The 18,881-nt window shown below is 37.7% G+C and overlaps 1 protein-coding gene across 1 annotated transcript; it reads right to left on the bottom strand.

Annotated features, from left to right (window-relative positions):
- Positions 1-1,238: 1,238 nt before the first annotated feature.
- LOC144051053 (calretinin-like) lies at positions 1,239-18,074 on the bottom strand. Its single transcript, XM_077564813.1, has 11 exons — positions 17,868-18,074; positions 9,717-9,793; positions 8,267-8,356; positions 8,024-8,104; positions 7,642-7,698; positions 7,288-7,365; positions 6,094-6,149; positions 5,974-6,013; positions 3,303-3,356; positions 1,811-1,882; positions 1,239-1,747 (listed from the first exon to the last, which is right to left on the bottom strand). The coding sequence occupies exons 1-11, from the start codon at positions 17,956-17,958 to the stop codon at positions 1,631-1,633; spliced, it is 813 nt and encodes a 270-aa protein (XP_077420939.1). The 5' UTR covers positions 17,959-18,074; the 3' UTR covers positions 1,239-1,630.
- Between the last annotated feature and the right edge of the window lie 807 nt (positions 18,075-18,881).

The raw sequence follows: 18,881 nt of genomic DNA, 5'->3' as shown, positions 1-18,881 counted from the left end.
AACAAAAAAAACGTATAAATATGTTTTTGGGAGTGCAGGACAAAGTATTAAAAAAACATATTTATACGTTTTTGGGTTTGAATGAGTAAGATTACATTTGTGAAACATGACTTATGAAGCAAAATCCAGCCATTTTTATCCATATCCGAAGGCGGCCATTTTGACACTTGCTGTCGACTGAAGATGACATCACAGTTGCTCAGGGCTCTGGAAACGACCAATCATAGCTCACCTGTTTTCTGAAGCTGGGCTGTAATTGGTTGTTACCTGAGACCAGAGCAACTGGGATGTCATTTTCAGTCGACAGCAAGTGGCAAAATGGCCGCCTTCTGATATGGAAAAAAAATGTTGGATTGCGCTGCTTAACTCATTTTCCACTAACAGAATATTAACCAGAATACCGTATTTAGACTAGTGGGGATGCATACAACATATTGTCAAGATTATTTTTGGGGGGGGGGGGGGCATCCCTTTTAAAATAAGGCCAGGTATCGGCCACTCATCCATCACTCCAAATTTTATTACCAGCATTTCTAAAAATAAGAAAGCAACTTTCCTCTTTCAGGCGTCACCACAAGACACTTACATGATATTTTGAACACAGTTTTTTTCAAACACAGTTACAATAAATTTACACACAAAAAACACGTTATATTAAAGTTGCATTGCAAATTTGTCACTTGTTTACTCGTGACTGCCATCTTTGGCCTAAAGTGTAACTGCAACCTATGTGTCAAGCTCGTGCATGGTGTGTGTGAGTATGTGCGCTCGAATGAACTCTTCAGCATTTTTCTTTATGTGTATGTTAATCGAGAAATCTTTAATAAATACAGTACACCAAGTTTAAGATGGTTACTTTGCATAAAGAAATGACAGTTGTTTCCTTAGGTTTTGTTGCCACTTTGTCTGTATTCATGCAGTAGGAGTGAGACAATCCTCCTTCTATGTGTTTTGCCAACTCGGCTCACTTTTATCTAAAAGCGCCACAAAAGCCTTGGCATGAAAAATGGAGGAGCTCCCAGTCCTACATCACGCTTTCTGTTTGTAGAAGATTGGACAGAGAAGTTGTATCACTCCGGCTGCTGCGCTTACCTTTCCGCGCCCGGACTGTAATCTTCACTCCACTTCCAGTGGGATGAAATTATTTTCTCTCACATTGCATTGTTGCAAGGTGAAATAATCCTCCTGCTGTTTGGGGGGAGATTTCTTTAGTGTGGAGGAAATAACTAGAGCAAGAGTCTTATGTTATATTTATTCATTCTCTCTGTAATATATTTAATAGAACAGTACAAGCTTCATGAAATAAACAAGAGTGAATTGGTTTAGACTAAAATAAATAGAATACACGAACAGAAGTATTAAGTGAGCAGGGGCATAGATGGATGAATGTAAAACTGCAAATGCTTATTAAAATGTGAAATAAAAAAAACAACAACGTTGATTACACGATTGATTTGATTGCTAGAGCTATTTCACCATGTTAAAAAGATTCAACATAAGGGCCAGGCAGTTGATTGAGTGCTTTTAGGAGCACGTTTAGTTTTCTCTCTAGCAGTGTAAGCAGGTCATACATGCACCAGGTTACAACAGGAGGTAGGAAGGAGGCAGTGGGGGGTACGGGGCGGTGGGCTCACAGCTCAGAATCCCGGCAGAGGACGATCTCCAGCTCGGTACGGAACAGTTTCCCTCCGTCTGACAGAGCCATGATGCTCTTCTTGTACCCCGACAGTCCTGTGACGTCCACATCCTGCCAACATGCAGTTTCTTGGTCAGAAAAGTTGATAAAAAAAGTGAAATGAGTTATTATTACCATTTTGTTCTTATCAGAGAGGTCCTTCAGCAAAGCATCCAGCTCTTGCTCGTCGATGTAGCCATTACCATCCTGAGAAATAGAGAATACACAATTTCATGTTTATTTGGGTCAATATCACTATTAAGTGCTTTTGGTGTCTTCATCAGAATCAGAATCAATCACCGTGAAAGTGTAACAGAATAATCACATGTTTTTTTTTGTATTTTAATTGATTATACAAACCCCAAAAATAAAACTTCAAAATGATAACGTGTATTGTGACAGTAACACTCCATTACAAATCAGTCATGCTACATCATGGCTAACGTCTGCTTGCTACAGTGCTAATGCTAGCTTTGCTAGCGCTGCCATTTTTTCAGAAACTGGATATGCGTTCTCTGTGACTATTTATCACGACGTCACACTTTCATAATCACGTCTTTATGACGGCCCTTGGTTGAGAATGTTGCACGATAGTGAGGGCCGCAAGGGGGATTAGATTAGTGAAAGGAGGCTACATTCAGATCTTGATAGCAGTTTTAAAACTGCTAACAACCCCCTTTAAAGTAACACTGAGGAACTTTTCAACCTTAATAAAATATTTTCATAACTCTTGTGATGAGACATTGACTTAATACTAGTTGAATGGTACCTTTGCCATGGCCTGAGGGCGTCTGTATCATTTTTACTGGCACCAAACAACTTTGAGGAGGATGGTAGCAACACTGTGACAAAAAACTACAAAAGTGCTGACTGCTTTGTGGCATACGTCACTTCCCCCTTTACCCACTCGTTACAAAGACGGAAGTCAATTTGAATGTCGTGAGCTAAAAAAAAATGATGCAATGCGCTTGTCCTCATGAGAAACGTGGTCTTCCTTCAGGCATAACGTTACCGACTTTGTCCGTATGGCGGCGCCATAATCAACGTAAACGGAAAGTTCCTTAGTGTTGCTTTAAATACAGTAGTTTGTCTACGTTTACCAGTCTTTTTCTCGTTCTTTTGCTTCTTCTGGCAGCAACCAAATCTACTTAATTTTGACCATTCCAATGGTGTCCCAATACTTTTGTTCATCAAGTACATTTAAAAATGGACAGAAAAATCGGTCACAACGTCGCTAGAGGGGATTAGTCAAGTAAATAATACCTAAAAGTACACATTAATAAATCATTAGAGGTGGGTGCTAAAGTGCTACATTTAGTCTGTTAATCAATTTACTAACTATCAACTCAAGTAACTTTTGGGGTAAATTGTACTGAGTAGTTTGATGGAACATAATTTTGACTTTGGTTGGGGAGAGTGTAGCTAGACAGCATGGGATGATGGTGTGTAAAATTAAGTTGGAAGTGAGAAAAAAAGAAAACAGCAAAGCAGAGAACCCTGTGGTGGAACTTGAGAAAGGAAGAGTCTCGTGCGGCCTTTCAAGAAGACGGTTAAGGTTACAAACAAAAACACAGCATGTAACACATACACACACACACAAAAGGAAGCACAAGCAAGTGTATTTCACCTTATCATAAAATGTGAAGAGGGAGTCAAATTCCTTGACTGTGAGCCTGATGCCCTGTGAGCATAAGAGCAAGAAAATTGTTAGAAGTAATTTCTAGAAAGCAGTAAAAAGCTCCATCAGAGTCACGTCTGATATTAATCCATGCAGATTATGATCACTGGAACTAGCATTGAATTAATCCCGGCCAGACTAGCTAATCCTTTGACAGAAAGGAATTGTTGATCTGGTTTCAAACACTGGACTGCGTATATGAGAACATACAGTTTGCGCGGTAGACCTTTAGCAAAGATTAACATTATATCGGTAATACAAATTTTGAACATTCATCGTTGACATCACCAAATGGGATCTACAGTATGTCACCAATTATATCTCGAGGCAGTGGATTACAGTGCATACTTAATCTGTATGTAATGTGGGTCGATATTTTTAGTGAGATTTTGCGCATTTACGGACAGTTTTACATTTAGAACAACTGATGTTTTCTGCACATTATTCAGAGGTATTGATTCATTTTACTTTCATTTGATTCCCCAGTTATAATGCATAATCTGAAATCGACTTTTTTAAGGCTCCTGATTGACTGTACTGCAATGACTTAATTTTTAATTTTTTAATTTTTAATTGTATTTTTTCAGAATACTTTTTAAATATTTTATAAGTTTTTCTGAAATGGTATGAAACAATCAATTTAGCTTATTCTGAGGAAAATTGATTAAATCAAATATTAATTTTATCATGTGTTATGATAGATATTGTAACATTTTTAATACTTCATTTCATATATTAACCATTGTTACACATTATTAACATTTTAATTCTTTATATTAACCTTGTCGAAATGTTTTGTGTCCTGTGCAGAGCGTGTTTGGTGTTGATTTCGGTATAATCTGACTTTAAACTGGGACATACTATATTTAGCCTAAAAAAGTTCCTTCTCAGCGTTTTGTGCGAAAACACATTTGGTCCTTGCGAACAGAATCTGTTTTGAACACCCACACCTGACTCTGTTTTCGCCATCGCTCACGGAAAAGTACCAGAGAGTATGTTTTGTCTACAAATGAAAGAGAGGAGGTCTTTTAACTATAAGAAACCATTGTACATGCGGAAGAACTACATTTGACGCTCTGAATCCCACCTGTTTAAGTGATGAATTAGAGGCTGTTATCTGTCCAGAGATCTCTGACTGATCAAAAATCATTTTTGCAAAGGTGTATTTTTCTTACATTAAATCTATCTTCATTTTTGGAACACGCAAAGAGGACAAAATAATTTTATTCCTCTTTCAGTTATAAACAACACAGAGTTTGAATACCTTCACGTGGCTTGGCAAAATGACATTTTTGAAATTTAGTATTTATCAAGTTTTTTTTGGGGGGGGGGGGAGTTCATGTATTAATGAAAATATGTGTACGTAAGATAACAATCATGTGAGAAACAATGCAATCTGCATAACTGCAGTTAAATGTTACCATGGTGATGCTGACTTTGATTTATCTCCACCTCCGGCTTATCACTGAGTGTTTAAGGAAATTATGTGTGGTGTAAAAAATATTCTACCAAAGCCATATGTAGAACCTAATATAGTACACAGCAAATCGGTCAGTGTTAAATTTCCAGTGTTCCATCAAATATGAAGTAAGCAGTGTTATTTTAACACTGTTAGGACAAAAAATTACACTTGCAAAGTAAATGTCTTTGAGTGTTAAATTGGCCACACCCTCATTTCTTTCCATTTCCAGCGCGCTGTCAACATTTCAATAGCAAAAGATTTATTTTTGTTGTTGAGGTGGCATGACTCAGTGGTAGAGTGGTTGTCTCCTGACCCGGACAGCGTGGGTTTGATCCCAGGCCAGTGTCAAAGTATCTTTGAGCAAGATACTGAACTCCCAGTTGCTCTTGTCATCAGTAGGCAAAATGTGAAGCGCTTTGAGGGCCTTGTAAGGAGGAAAAACGCTTTCTAAATGAAGTACCATTTACCAGAGTAAAGTGTAGTTTGAGTTCAATTTTTAACGCTGACGCGAGTTCAATACACTCACAAGTGTTTCAACACCACAGTTAAGTGTAGTTTGGGAGAATTAAATGTTTCAACTCGACTCAGTGTTTGCCAGTGTCGATTTTTAACACTATATGTAAGTTAAGTGTGGAAAAAAGTAACACTTTAAAAAGTGTCAGATTTACACTCATTAGTATGGACACACATGAGCACTTTTCTAGTGTTAGATTTAACACTCTCAGAGTTAATCTAACACTGGTGATTTTGCTGTGTACCTAGTAGTATTTTAAAATCTCTCACAATGTAAATAAAAAGGGGAAAACATCACTGTTTATTATATATATATATATATATTTTTTTTTGATGACCTGTACTGTACACAGACTGTATGAGGGTAAACATCATTATTGCATCACCCCACTAACCAAGAGATAAACACAACCTCCCTGGCAGATGTAATATTATGAAACATGATTACTACAGTGCAAGTGTGTCAATGTGCCATATGTCCATTCAGCACATTAAGGACATATAATCCTCTTGTAAGTGACTTCAGTATTGCTGAATTGCACTTTGTCTGCTGTGGTTCTCGATTTAAGTCACTCAAAAACATTCACATTCATGATTTTATACAAAAAAACATTTACGAGGCTGACAATGTGGACGTTATCCTACCTGAAACTTCATCAAGAAATTCTCCTGTACGGGCAAGAGCCTGGGATGACACAAATTTGTAAAGTAGCAGTGGTTGTTTTGAGAGGTGGAATGCAGAATATTTATGAATAAGAGACGAACCTTGCCATCTCGGAGAGACCGAGTTTCCCATCGCCGTTTAGATCAAACATCCTTAGCTGCACAGAAAGAGGATTAACAGTCAATTTCATCAGGGACGCCGCAGACAGCAGCGGGTCTTCAACTCTACATGCACGTCATATATGTTGCACTTTGTTGGCACTGGGCCGAAACCTTGTACCTTCATTTTTGTCACTTTTTGGAGACCGCAAAAAAAAAAATTTTTTCAACCACTAACATTGCATCCTCAAAGAGAGAAAGCCATTTGCAAGAATTTAGATTGATCAATAATTTTGTAAAATAACACCCACATGAACAATAGTATACTTTTTTTTTTAAATATGAAATTGACCAGACCACACACACACACAAACAAATAATAATAATAAAATAAAAATCACATTCACATAAACAACTCTAAACATCTTTGACACACACACCAAACCTCCCTCTCATGCTTACTCAAAAACTCTCACACCAGGATTATATAATAGTTTTCATTATAGCTGGTTTTTATTTGGTATTGACTGTTGTTGTTGTTTTTAATCCCGTTTTATTTAGTTTTTAGTTTGTTAGTAAATAAATAAATAAGTCAAATTAATTCAGCAGTAAATACAAATGGAAACATCCTCATGTTTTGATGTAAAGATGTAATGCAATTTCATTTAAAGGGACAGTGTGTATAATTTAGTGCCATCTAGTGGTGAACTAATACAATGCAATGACCTAGGTTCGAAGCGTGTGAATTTTGACGCATGCGCACGACGGTACTTCAGCGAGACCACACTTTGCAAGTATGTTCGCAAATTTCTTCTCCTTCGGGTATCTGTAGCAGAAAAATGGTGGCAAAACATGTCAGCTTCCTGTAAGTCGCGGTGTGACCTGTGTAATATAATTAGCGATTACTAGAAATACCATATATACGTTTGCATACCATTAAAATTAATAGTGGGTTTTGAAAATGAACATTGAAAAATCGAAAAATTCTACACTGGCCCTTTAAAGAGGATGCTTGCTCTAAAAAAGGTTATTTTATGCTTTCAAGCTGCTTGTTAGCGTTTTTTTTTGGGGTAGAAATCAGAAAACAATAAATACATTCAACAGTGCATGTCAATGTTTAGTTATGAAGAATTTGCTATCTTATTTTGCCAAAGCCGAAAGCGTGAAAACAGCATGTGTTTGCCAAATAATACTCACAATAGTCTGTGTGTACTCATTGAGCTTCTTATCATCATAGCTTGTGTTGGCTTTCTTCAGCAGGTCTGTCAGGAAACCCTGATCAGAATTGGCAAGGTCAGTGAAGGTCGCGTTGTTGTATATGTTTAGTGCCAACACCGAAATTATATTAAATACAGACAAATGAAAGAAATAATTGAAGAATGTTGGGTTCGTGACAATCATTTCATTCATTCACTCATAGTATGTTATATTATAAGAAACTCAGATATTAAAGTGCTTATACGCAAGCGGACTGTTTAACATCACACAATCTGTCATGTCTTGGTTATAAATAAAAACATAGAGAGGTTTGCGCAGTCACAGGTTATTTACCTTCAGTTCATTTGACTCAATGTATCCACTACGGTCAGTGTCATACCTCCGCCAAGCCTGGAGAAAAAAAAAAAAGGAGGTTACACAAGCTGCAAACATGTCAACATCATAAAGCATTCTTCAGAAAAGCTTGGTGGCCATCAGGTATTGTGTAAGTATAGAGTTCCTCCAAGATGGAGACTAAAAACGCCCACACTAAATGCCTTCCCTCTGCTGAAGGCTGTTCTCCATCCATAATGCATGTTTGTCTCAGAATAGGCTTTAACGCTGCGACTGCAGGCAGCCTGAACATCCAACTGCACACTTGAGAAGCAAAGCCTTACCAGCTGCACTCTATAATAAGATATATTGATGAATTTAGATTTGATGAACTCAAACTTACAGCCATGAATTCAGTGCTGGATCCCACAAACTCTCTGAAACACAACAGGAAGTTTTCCTCTGTGGGCAGAAGTTGAGCCAACTGAAGAGTGAGAGAGAAAATGACAGATGGATGAGGGGATACATTTTTTTTTTTTGTATTCCTCAATGGTATTTTCTTCATCTGTACTGTATTCCACCAGAGATCCATTTAGAACCCGAGTGTGTCTCAGCGAAATCAGTCATGTTTCATCACGGCCTTCACCTCTGTCATCTCAATCCTCCCGTCGGAATTCTTGTCGAAACTGGCCATGAACTCTCTCATCTTCTCCTTGAATGCAGCGTGTGAAGGATCCTGCCAAATGAGCCAAACGCCGCATCGTTCAAGTTGGTGTTATAGTATAGATCGTATTGCTATCAAATATCATTGCGCAACAACGTCAACACTACACTATCACAAAATCATGTTCAGTCACAAATTGAATACAATAACAAATACAAATAAATAAAAAATCACTAATTCATCATGCTGTTAATGATTAAAATGCTAAGGCCACAAAATGGCCACAAAATGCCACAAAGCTCCTGCAGATTCCAGGAAGAGGCGGAGTTTTATGACACTTTGGAGGTATTTCTTCTCAAGCTATGTAAAAAACTTAAAATGGGTTAAAAATTTATAAAAAAATATCAGATGACATGACCAACAGTATTGATTACGGGAAAAAAATATTAAATTGACCATATTTGGGTATACTAAGTTTTCACCCGACAGCAATAATATACAAAATCAATAATTGAAAATTATTGACGTCTGTACCGTTTCTTATTATGTGTTCACATTAAAAGGGAAGTCACACCTTAAACATTTCTTGACAATAATATATTATATGTGATCTCACTAGTCTAAATATGACATTCTGATTACTATTACATTTGTGGAATATGAGTTATGAAGCAAAATCCAGCCATTTTTATCCATCTCAGGGGGCGGCCATTTTGCCACTTGCCGTCGACTGAAGATGACATCACAGTTGCTCAGGGCTCAGGCATCGACCAATCACAGCACACATTAGTTATTCCCTGAAATGATGTCATTTTCACTCGACAGCAAGTGGCAATATGGCCGCCTTCTGATATTGGAAAGAGCTGTTTAATTTATATTCCACTAATGCAATATTAACCAGAATACCGTATTTAGACTAATGAGGCTGCATAGACCATATTATCATCAAGAAATTTGGGGGTGGTTGACCCTGAGGGAATTCCATTTGTTGTTTCAAATACACAAGATGTAAATATCTTTGTTTTAGATTTAGTTTGACAAATGTGAAAAAATGTTCACTGTCTGCCAAACTGCTGCTTGTTGTAAAGTGACTCAAACTCAAAGCAGCGCCATATTTCAGAGTGTTTTCGATATTGTTTTTCAGTTGAAGAATGTTCATGTCTAGTTTTCTACTAAGAAAGTGTATTAGTTTTTATGCACACCCCTGCTAAATTATTGACAGAACAGGCAATGTTACTTTAGATTCCACTAACCAAGCGAAACTAAAAATGGGGTCTCACATGGGATCCCAAGCGGGAACGTCTCGAGTATGATGTTCATAAACAGTCATGGCTTTGTGTAAAAAAAATAAAAAAATTTGAAGGCCGGGATTATTTATTGTGAAAATCTTAATGATGACTCAGTTTTTGTGAAATGCATCCCAAGCGCTCACCACGCCTGCTCCTCGTCTCGCTAACTCCAACTCTCGAATGAAGTTTTCCAGTTCCTTCCCTTCGATGTAGCCGTTTCCTGCACAACACAAGAGGCCGGACAAATTTAGTTTTATGAAACTTTTTCAGATCTTCAAAGTTTTGCTCATTTGTTTGAAACATTTCATTGAAGTTTTTCATTTAATTTTCCATAAATCATATTTTGGAAGGTGCACTTGCTTGTAAATCTCAGCCAAAGCAAACACACTCATGAGGTATGTTTGAAGTCCTTTTATGATCAATTGCATTGATTATGATCAATTGAAGCATAATGTGACATGTATATTGTATTCCACTTTGCACTGACTGAAGTGTACTTAATTGTGATTTTAACCTGGTTCTCATGGCTTTTTTGTTTTTTTTCCTTTTTCCTAGACCTCCGGCTTTCTGTGCTAGTACCCACCACCTGCTACCAACTGGTTTTTTTTCCTTCCCCCGGATGGGCAATAAACGAGGCGTCAATTTCAAGTGAAATCCTCACCCGGTGACTAATTGAGGCTTGGGTGTCTTTCAGAGCAGACAACATGCAGTCTATCACAGAAAATGCATGTTTTATGTTAATTTGCCTCATGAGACATCAATATTCATGTCTGATGTTAAATCACTAGTACAAAATCACCAGGGAAGATGAATGACACATTCCTTCAGCTATTTGACAAAAAAGTAGTCAAAGGTCAGAGTCAGAAAGGCCTAAACACCCTGACCTAAAAAAATACATTCTAATCTTCGTCCTATCAAATAGTAATATTTTACTTTTAAGCCCCAACCCTCTCTATTTTGTGTATGTAAGATTTATTTATTTTGCCATGTTTATTTTCAGTCTTGTTTACTCCCTGTCATGTTTTCCTTGTGTTTTCCCCTTGTCTTGTCATTTCCTGTTTTATTGTGAAAAGTCTGACTCCTCTCGTTTCTGGTCACTTGCCCTTCTTCGTGTGGTGTCTGTGTCAACCCTGATTGTGTCCACCTTTCCCCATTACTCTCATGTGTCATCCAATCAGTGCCCTCAGCCAGGTGTGTCTTGTCATGTCATTAGTGTTGGTGTATTTAGTCGGTTGTCTCCCCCCTGTCTGTGTCGGTTCATTTTTGCTGTTGCAACTGTCGTAAGTCTTTCGCCACGTCACGCTGACCTCTTCGCCTGATCAGGATCCATGTCATGTTGTTAGTCTCGCCTTAGTTGTTTTGTCATGTTTATTTTCATGTTTTGTTAGTTCAGTTTATTTTGTATTTTGAAGTTAGGTTTTTTTTGATTAGATATTAAAACGTCTTTTTGGACTGCACCTCTGCCTCCTTGCCCTGCCTTCCCGCATCTGGGTCCTAAAGCCCCCAACTTACTGACATATTTATTGTCCAATCAGATTTCAGCCTTTATGTGTTGCCATCATGTCAATATAATCTGCCCAAGGCCTGCAGAATCAGTAGCACTTGCCCTTGTAACTTAAACCATACAGTGGTGCCATATGATACAAGTGTCTTGCCTTCCGAATTTGAGTGCAATTTTTCGCATTGAAAAATCACATACAAAAAAAAAAGTTTTTACATTGTGAGTTCCAGGTTCACGGTCCCACTATTTCACTGATTTTATTTATTTTTTTAACAGTTATTAACTCGATTTTAGTCGAACTCTCTAAACATTTCAACATACATAGTTTATGTTGAAAATTATTAAATTTCATCCTTTGCAATCCTGCTTTTTAAGCCTACAGGAAGCAAATAAATATTTTAAATATATTTGTGATGTTATAAGATAAATAAAGATTGTATGTGGCACATTTGCATGCCGTTATATTGGATTACGACTGACCAGGTACCAAATGCAAACCCGGCCGGCACAGCCACTTGTAAAAAGAGATGACTTGAATAGAGTCTTGAGCGTGTTGTCATGTGTTCACAATCTGACATTTAGTGCCAAAATGGCATTTTCAGCGGCAGGATTTGCTGTAGCGGAAGAAATGAATCCCAGCACTTGGGAGCAGTTGGAGTGTGTAATGAGTGTTTTCTTGACCAAGGGAGTGAAAGTGGCCAGTTAGGCTGATGCTTATTGGAGCATTCTGTCCCTTTTTCGACATTATTATGAGAATGAGTCACATGACCGTATATCATAAATCATTTGTTGTTCTGGTTTGCCCGCGAGAAACAAACGAGAAGAACGAGAAGGACGGGAAGATGTGGCCACGCCCCCTCTTTCTTCATCTCTTAATCTGATCTCAATTTCTTTGCGATCATTCACCTCCCCCCCTTTACTCTAACCTCCCTGCTTCAGCTGCACACCATGTCATAGGTGGCTCGTGTCACCATCTGTGCTCTCAGACATCAACAAATCACTGCTGGAACACTGCAGACACAAAAATAATAATAAAAAATGAAGAAAAAGTTGCTCCATTATTGGTGAAATCCATCATTTCTCTTGACCTCGTACATCACTCTTTTTTCTCCTGTATTTTTTTTCTGACTTAAACAAATCTTAAGTAATACATGAGAAAATCCTTTAAATTGTATTTAGCTTGAGATGTAGTATTTGTAGTTAGTAGTGCCATTTTCAAACTTTTCTTGGTAGTCATGCTTGAATCCATTCTTCATCATCATTTTCTCTAGTGTTAAAAAAATTGTTTTTTCTTATATGAGACGTATCTCAAATAATCATTCCCTATTGAAAGTAATGGAAATGCCATTAATCTGTTCCAACCTACCGAAAGAAATGGTCTGTTCAGTTGAGACAATCCTCCAATAAATACAACCACATTTTGAAAAGGTGCCAAATTACGACCAAGTGTTACGTGTTTTAGTTTAGCGACCTCTATCGGTCATGTTAAATAGTGCAAAAATCGAACCCGGTCCGCCTGGTTGGAAGTGTTAACCACATGTTTTGTGACGGTCTACACTAAGATCATTACTGCCCTGGACTGTTAACTCATCAAGTTAGACGTTAGTCTCCTGACCAGACGATACGGGTTCGAGACTGAGTTTTGTATTTTTTTCGCTATTTAACAATACGTGACACCTGGTCATATTTTGGTGCATGGTAAAACGACCATATCGAGCAATATGGTCGTTATTGTTTGAGGACTTGTTGGTTCAGTTACAAATGTTTAGTATTTTGGTTTAAGTAGTGCGGAAATACAGTGAATATGTTGACACAATAAATAAAATAAATAAAAAACACCAACAGCACCAATCAAATTGAGCATTATTGGATTTTTTTTCTCTTGTATTTGATAAAACTGCATTGATATTGATTAGATCACTGATTCAGGTGATATATGGTGAAAACAAACTCTTTCCAGAAATTATTTAAGTGCAGCACTTTTGAATCTTTAAAGTGGAAGACAACCTTAATTTTTTTTTTGGACAATAATATGTTCTATGCAGCCCCTCTAGTCTAAATACGGTGTTTTGGTTAATATTGTGTCAGTGGAATATATGTTAAGCAGCGAAATCCAGCAGTTTTTTATCAATATCAGAAGGCGGCCATTTTGCCACTTGCTGTCAAGTGAAAATGCTATCACAGTTGTTCAGTTCTCAGGTAACAACCAATCGCAGCTCAGCTTCAGAAAACAGGTGAGCTGTGATTGGTCATTGCCTCAGCCCTGAGCAACTGTGATGTCATCTTCAGTTGACAGCAAGTGGCAAATTGGCCGCCCCATGAGATGGATAAAAAACAAAAAAAACGTTTGGATTTCATAACTCATATTCCACAAATGTAATATTAATCTGAATGTTATGTTTAGACTAGTGAGGTCACATATAACATATTCTTGTCAAGAAATGTTTAAGGTTGACTTGCCCTTTAAGAACTGATTGTTGTTAAACATTTAGTCAAGTACAATTTTTATTTATGTGCAATACATTTTAACTGAATCATTATTTGAGTATATTTTACATTTTTAATGATCAAACAGTGTATAATATTACAGTGGGTTACAATAATAAAAACTTCAAAAAATTTGATTTTTTTTTTTTCCCGGTAAACACTTAGACATACTACATACCTGTATTGCAATGTGGGTCATTATGGTGATATTTAGTGTAAACATCTTAAGAACTGGCATAGAATGTGCAGGTGTACTTAATAAAGTGTCTGCCAAGTGTGCTACATCACAGTATTCTCAGAGACATTAAATAAATTAATGAAGCATCTGTTAATTGTGCTGCATTGGGTTTACATGGGAATTGACTGGCTAATCAAAACAGTTGAGGGGAGAGAAAGAAAAAAAAAACACAGTACCATGGAAGTTTTTATACCTTGTGACCCCTGAGGGCCTCATTAGCGCACTTTGCAGCTGGATCCAGTGGAGTGAGACAAGAAGATCAGTTGTGATAACTCACAGTGTGCATATACATATGGGAGGTGGGCTGAAGTGAAGGACAATGCCTTTTATTTCCACCGATTATAATGTTTTCATGTTCTTCTGTACGATTTAGAAGGCACTCCGCGGGCCCTTAATCCCTGGCCAGGATTCAGCTTGGATTTGTGCTCTATTTTTCCCACAAACAAACACAGGGAATAGGAAATATAATTCACTCCGTGCACTCATGGTGCAGAGAGGAAACCAGTACGATAGGTGTTATCCAAAAGTATACTGTATTTATTTGATTTTGTAGTTGTTTTCAGTGTATAACACTGAGCATCTTTGTAAAATGATCATTTTTGATACAGCTTTTGTACTGACTAGAATGTGAAAAAGTTGTGATCAGACAAATTACAGACATTAAAATGCCAGTTTTCACTTCCTCATCATAGGATTCAATGGTGAAACTAAAATACATCCTCCATCGTGGGTTCTGTGTTTGCAGTCCAGGCAGTTATAATTGAATTTTGTTGTCTATTTTGCGTTTCATCCCACTGTTGGCCACAAGATGGCGGCACACATTGCGCTAAACACTAATGTAAACTTGAAAGAAGAAGAGTGAAAAGAGGAAGTATTTCAAGCTCAGACTCATTTTTGAGAGTGCCAAACCCTCTCTCATCCTGTATCTTAACTAGGTTCATATTATAATGTACATCTTTGATTATAGATATATATTGTGAGATAATAAGTTAAGTCTCTTAGTTTAGAAAAAAATGGGATTTGTTTAGTGTAAACACATAAAGGGATATTTATATGAAGTTTTACACTGTACATAATTATTTTTGCCTTATCCATTGCTCTTGCTCTCTCTCAATATGGTAAATGTTTTGGAATGCCTTTGTATTACTTTACTTTGTGATTAAAGACCTTGAAAAAATAAGTGCCGTAAATGCAATAAAATAAAAAATATATTTCTTGACTTAAATAAGTTGTATGTGACTTCACTAGTCTAAACATGACATTCTGATTAATATTACATTTGTGGAATATGAGTTATGAAGCAAAATCTAGTCATTTTTATCCATCTCAAGGGGCGGCCATTTTGCCACAGTTGCTCAGTCAGGGCTGTGGCAACAACCAATCACAGCTCACCTGTTTTCTCAAGCTGAGCTGTGATTGGCCGTTAACTTAGACCTTAGCAACTGTGATGTAATTTTCACTTGACAGCAAGTGACAAAATGGCCGCCTTCTGATATTGATAAAAACTTTGCTGCATATTCCACTAACGCAATATTAACCAGAATACCGTATTTAGACTAGCGGGGGTTCATAGAACATATTATTGTCAATAATTTTTGGGGGGGTTGACTGATGCTTTTAGGAGGATGTTTTTTTCCTATATAGTAGATTTCACTTTTGTTTGGAAAGTAACCCTCTTAATAACTGTAAATCAACACCAGCATTTTCAAATTTTCATCTCTCAAATCCTCCACTCATGCTAGTGATTTTACATTTTACCGTCACCGTTACAACTGCGAGTGGGGGAATGAGCAATTAGCACGCACACACAGTGTCAAGGCAAAGTGAATTTCAAAACTCAAAAACCACTGACCATAAGGGCTTACTGTCCCGTGCAGAGCGCACCGCGTCCAGCCCCATTCCAAGTATGAAGTGAGTTGCAATTCAAATGAGTGCACAGCACACTTGAGTGCAGATGCAACCCCCTTGGTTACATAACTCGTCTCAAAACGGCTGACGAGAGCCAGTTGTCCCGTCCAGCATGCAAACTCTTGTTCTTTTCGTCCCACTTTTCTTCCACAGTCCAGTTCTGCGGCATCTGTGTCATGGCTGTGATGGTAAATGAATTCACGCCGACTCTGGTCCAGCAAGCTCAACCGAAGAAATAGCTTTTGATGCAATTATACTCTACTATACTGCACACGTGCCTTGATTATTTATAAAGAACAAAGAGCCCTTGTAATGAATCTGTCACGCAGGTGAGCGAGTATAAAGCACGGTTGTTGATTTATGATGAATCTGGTTTGCATTGATCTTCAGCAAGCCGCACTCTGCCAGTCAAAGATGTGTGATTTGTGGTTCTTCCCACCAAGTGAAGAGGCTTTTAACATTTTTTTTTTAATCTGTCTCCCAATGAGGAAGTGTCCTCATGTAAAGTGGTGCAACCACTCAATATAGTCCACATGTGCTTAGCAGAATATTTTAATTCATTTGTATTCATTGTCATTTCAAGGGGCTTTCCAAGTCGAGCAAATTCAGGACTGCTTGGATTTTTTTTTCTCTTAGGGGTGTACTCACTTTTGTTGCAAGGGTCTTGACAATTGATGGCTGGATTGTGAGTTATTTTGAGGTTATATGCAGAGGCACCACTGTATTTGGTCCTGTTTTATCGTTATTTATGGTCACATGTTTGAAAATTTAACATCATAGAGAGGTGTCAGTAGCATTTTTTTTTATTGAATTAAATAACTTTTTTATGAACCCCATTCATGTCTCAATGACTCTCCCATTGCATTGTATTGACTACAGTCCACTCTGTAATATTGTTTAGCCTTGTCTGAAAAAAAATGAATTCAAATTGGCTTTATAAATCCACTACATGTCCAATGTGTCTTGATTCAACTCTTTCGTGACCTAATGGCAAGTTAACCTCACCGAATTTGCAAAAGAATCATCAGATTGATGGTGTGTAAGAAGATTAGGGAAGCTTTAGGGGGTCCTGCCATCCCTCCAGTATTAACCATCCATATATAATATCCGTATAGGCAAGCGATCCGATGTTTAGAGGCAAAGCTGGATCGTGTTCTTTACTATTACTGCAGAATTAGGCTGCGGTTTGGTTTAACAATAAAGGTCAGAGGATTTTTGGGGGGATGACAGGAGAAGGTAATCCTTCAATTAAAGCTGGAACATGAAAACGGGACGAGTGGCAATGACAGTTAGCTGACGTTCACCCTTATTCTGACCTGGTATTTTTCAAGGATTCTTATTCTGATTTTTACAGATTGCGCAGTTTCATTTTTTTATTTTTATGAAAATGGTAGTGGTCATGATATATTGCACTGTTTTAATGTCATCCCAGATTAACACTGACATTAATTGGTGGTTCTTGTCAGAATGAGTTATGATCAGTAAACAGTCAAAGACGTTGTTGTTTTCGTGATGTATTTGGGAATTTCACTGTTAGCGTTGCACGGTTCCACCTTAACACCGTCATCCATTTCCCTTTAATTTAAATCCTTTGCATCTTTCATCAGTTTACATGATACATGCACCCCCCTCTCTCTCTCTCCCCTCCCTCCTTTCCTTTTCAGTCCTTCACATACTCTGCTGCTTTATAAATATTCTACAAGCTTTTCCCCCTCACTGCTCCTTTAGACTTAAACGCATATTTTAACCACATTATAGAATAAGATAATCCTTTAATGATCCCCAAAGGGGAAAATCAGGTTTTAAAGCAGCACATAGCAGATTTTTAGACTAAAATAGGAGTAAACTTATATACACTGTTTAGATGGATATGTGTGCATGTTTACTGTATAGGATAATCTGCATATGATTATGTCAGAATTTGCATTAATGAAAATGCAAGATTTTTTTTTAATTGAAAGTGCACACAAAACAACAAAAATTTAAGAACACATTAGAAATGAACATCTGATTCCATTCATTTACATCAACAAGAGTGCAAACTATTCCTGACTAATTTGTGCTTAAATGTATACAATTTAAATACAAAGTGACTCATTGAATGCTTTCTTTTAAGTTAATGAACTTTTGAAGAAAGAGAAAAGACGAGAAGTCACTGACCGTCTGCATCAAAATGTTTCCAGATGTCGATGAACTGAGATGCGGTGAGCTCAGCCAGGTGCAGGTGAGGTTTTTGAGTCTGGGCTGCCATTTCGTTTCCCTCCTTAGAAAGGATGCAATTGCACGCTGGATGAAAGATCAACTTTTGCCTGTGTAGATCCTCGCTTTTGCTCGCCGCTCCTCCTCACTCGCTGCTTTTAAACCCCCCCGCGGCGGCTGCACTTTTCTTTCCCGCCACCAGGGAGCGCCTCGGCCGGGAAGACAGCCCGCCACGGGAATCAGGGACCACTTCAGCTACAGGGCGGGGGGTTGGGGGGTCTCCTGCGCATTGCTTATGAGATAACCATGAAATGATGCACAAGATGCTGCTGCTGTGACAATTTTGCTGCTCATGATGAGAAAACGAGCCTCTTTGGCTCCTCTCTCTAATCAAATAAAGACATCATGCAAGACATAAGATGTGTTTATCATGCATAATAATCATGTTCATTACATACGTTGCTTTATTATTATTATTATTATTAAAACAACAATTAGAAAACACTCAAAAAGCAGAGGATGATATAGTGGTTATAAAAAGTCCACACAACTCTAGGAATGTATTGATTGGCCTTATTAGACTGACTTAAATTGTACCCTCAAAGGTACTGCTTTTGGACCCTTGACTTTTCGAGCTTGCGAACTTTTGTACATGAATACATGATTTACCTTCGCCGCCGTGGAACGTGAACAAACTGTAGCCATGGAGTGCAAAAAAAATCAACGCTATGAGTTACTGTACATTAGGAGAGACTAAGGTGAGACCAGGTGTCACCAACATGGTGCCCGCGGACACCACATGGTCCCTAAGGACAACATACTGGAAACAATTTCCCAGGAATGTGGCAGAAGTGATCATTTGAAAATGTAAACAATTGCAGAGATTCATATAAACAAAATGTTACATATGGATATTTACAGTAACTGTTTCCTACCTTGTTAAATCATTGCATTGCCACTCCCAATTGAAGTTAC

The sequence above is a fragment of the Vanacampus margaritifer genome, chromosome 4, assembly GCF_051991255.1.
Source record: "Vanacampus margaritifer isolate UIUO_Vmar chromosome 4, RoL_Vmar_1.0, whole genome shotgun sequence".
NCBI classification, from domain to species: Eukaryota; Metazoa; Chordata; class Actinopteri; order Syngnathiformes; family Syngnathidae; genus Vanacampus; species Vanacampus margaritifer.
This window is presented reverse-complemented; position numbering and strand designations above follow the sequence as displayed.

What these genes read in the sequence shown, in the direction of transcription:
- LOC144051053 (XM_077564813.1), bottom strand. Translation starts at nt 17,958, where the DNA reads ATGGCAGCCCAGACTCAAAAACCTCACCTGCACCTGGCTGAGCTCACC. An exon ending in GGAGGATTGAGATGACAGAG is followed by an intron (nt 8,105 to 8,266) that starts GTGAAGGCCGTG and finishes CTCACTCTTCAG; the next exon opens with TTGGCTCAACTTCTGCCCAC. An exon ending in CCAGCACTGAATTCATGGCT is followed by an intron (nt 7,699 to 8,023) that starts GTAAGTTTGAGT and finishes TTTTTTCTCCAG; the next exon opens with GCTTGGCGGAGGTATGACAC.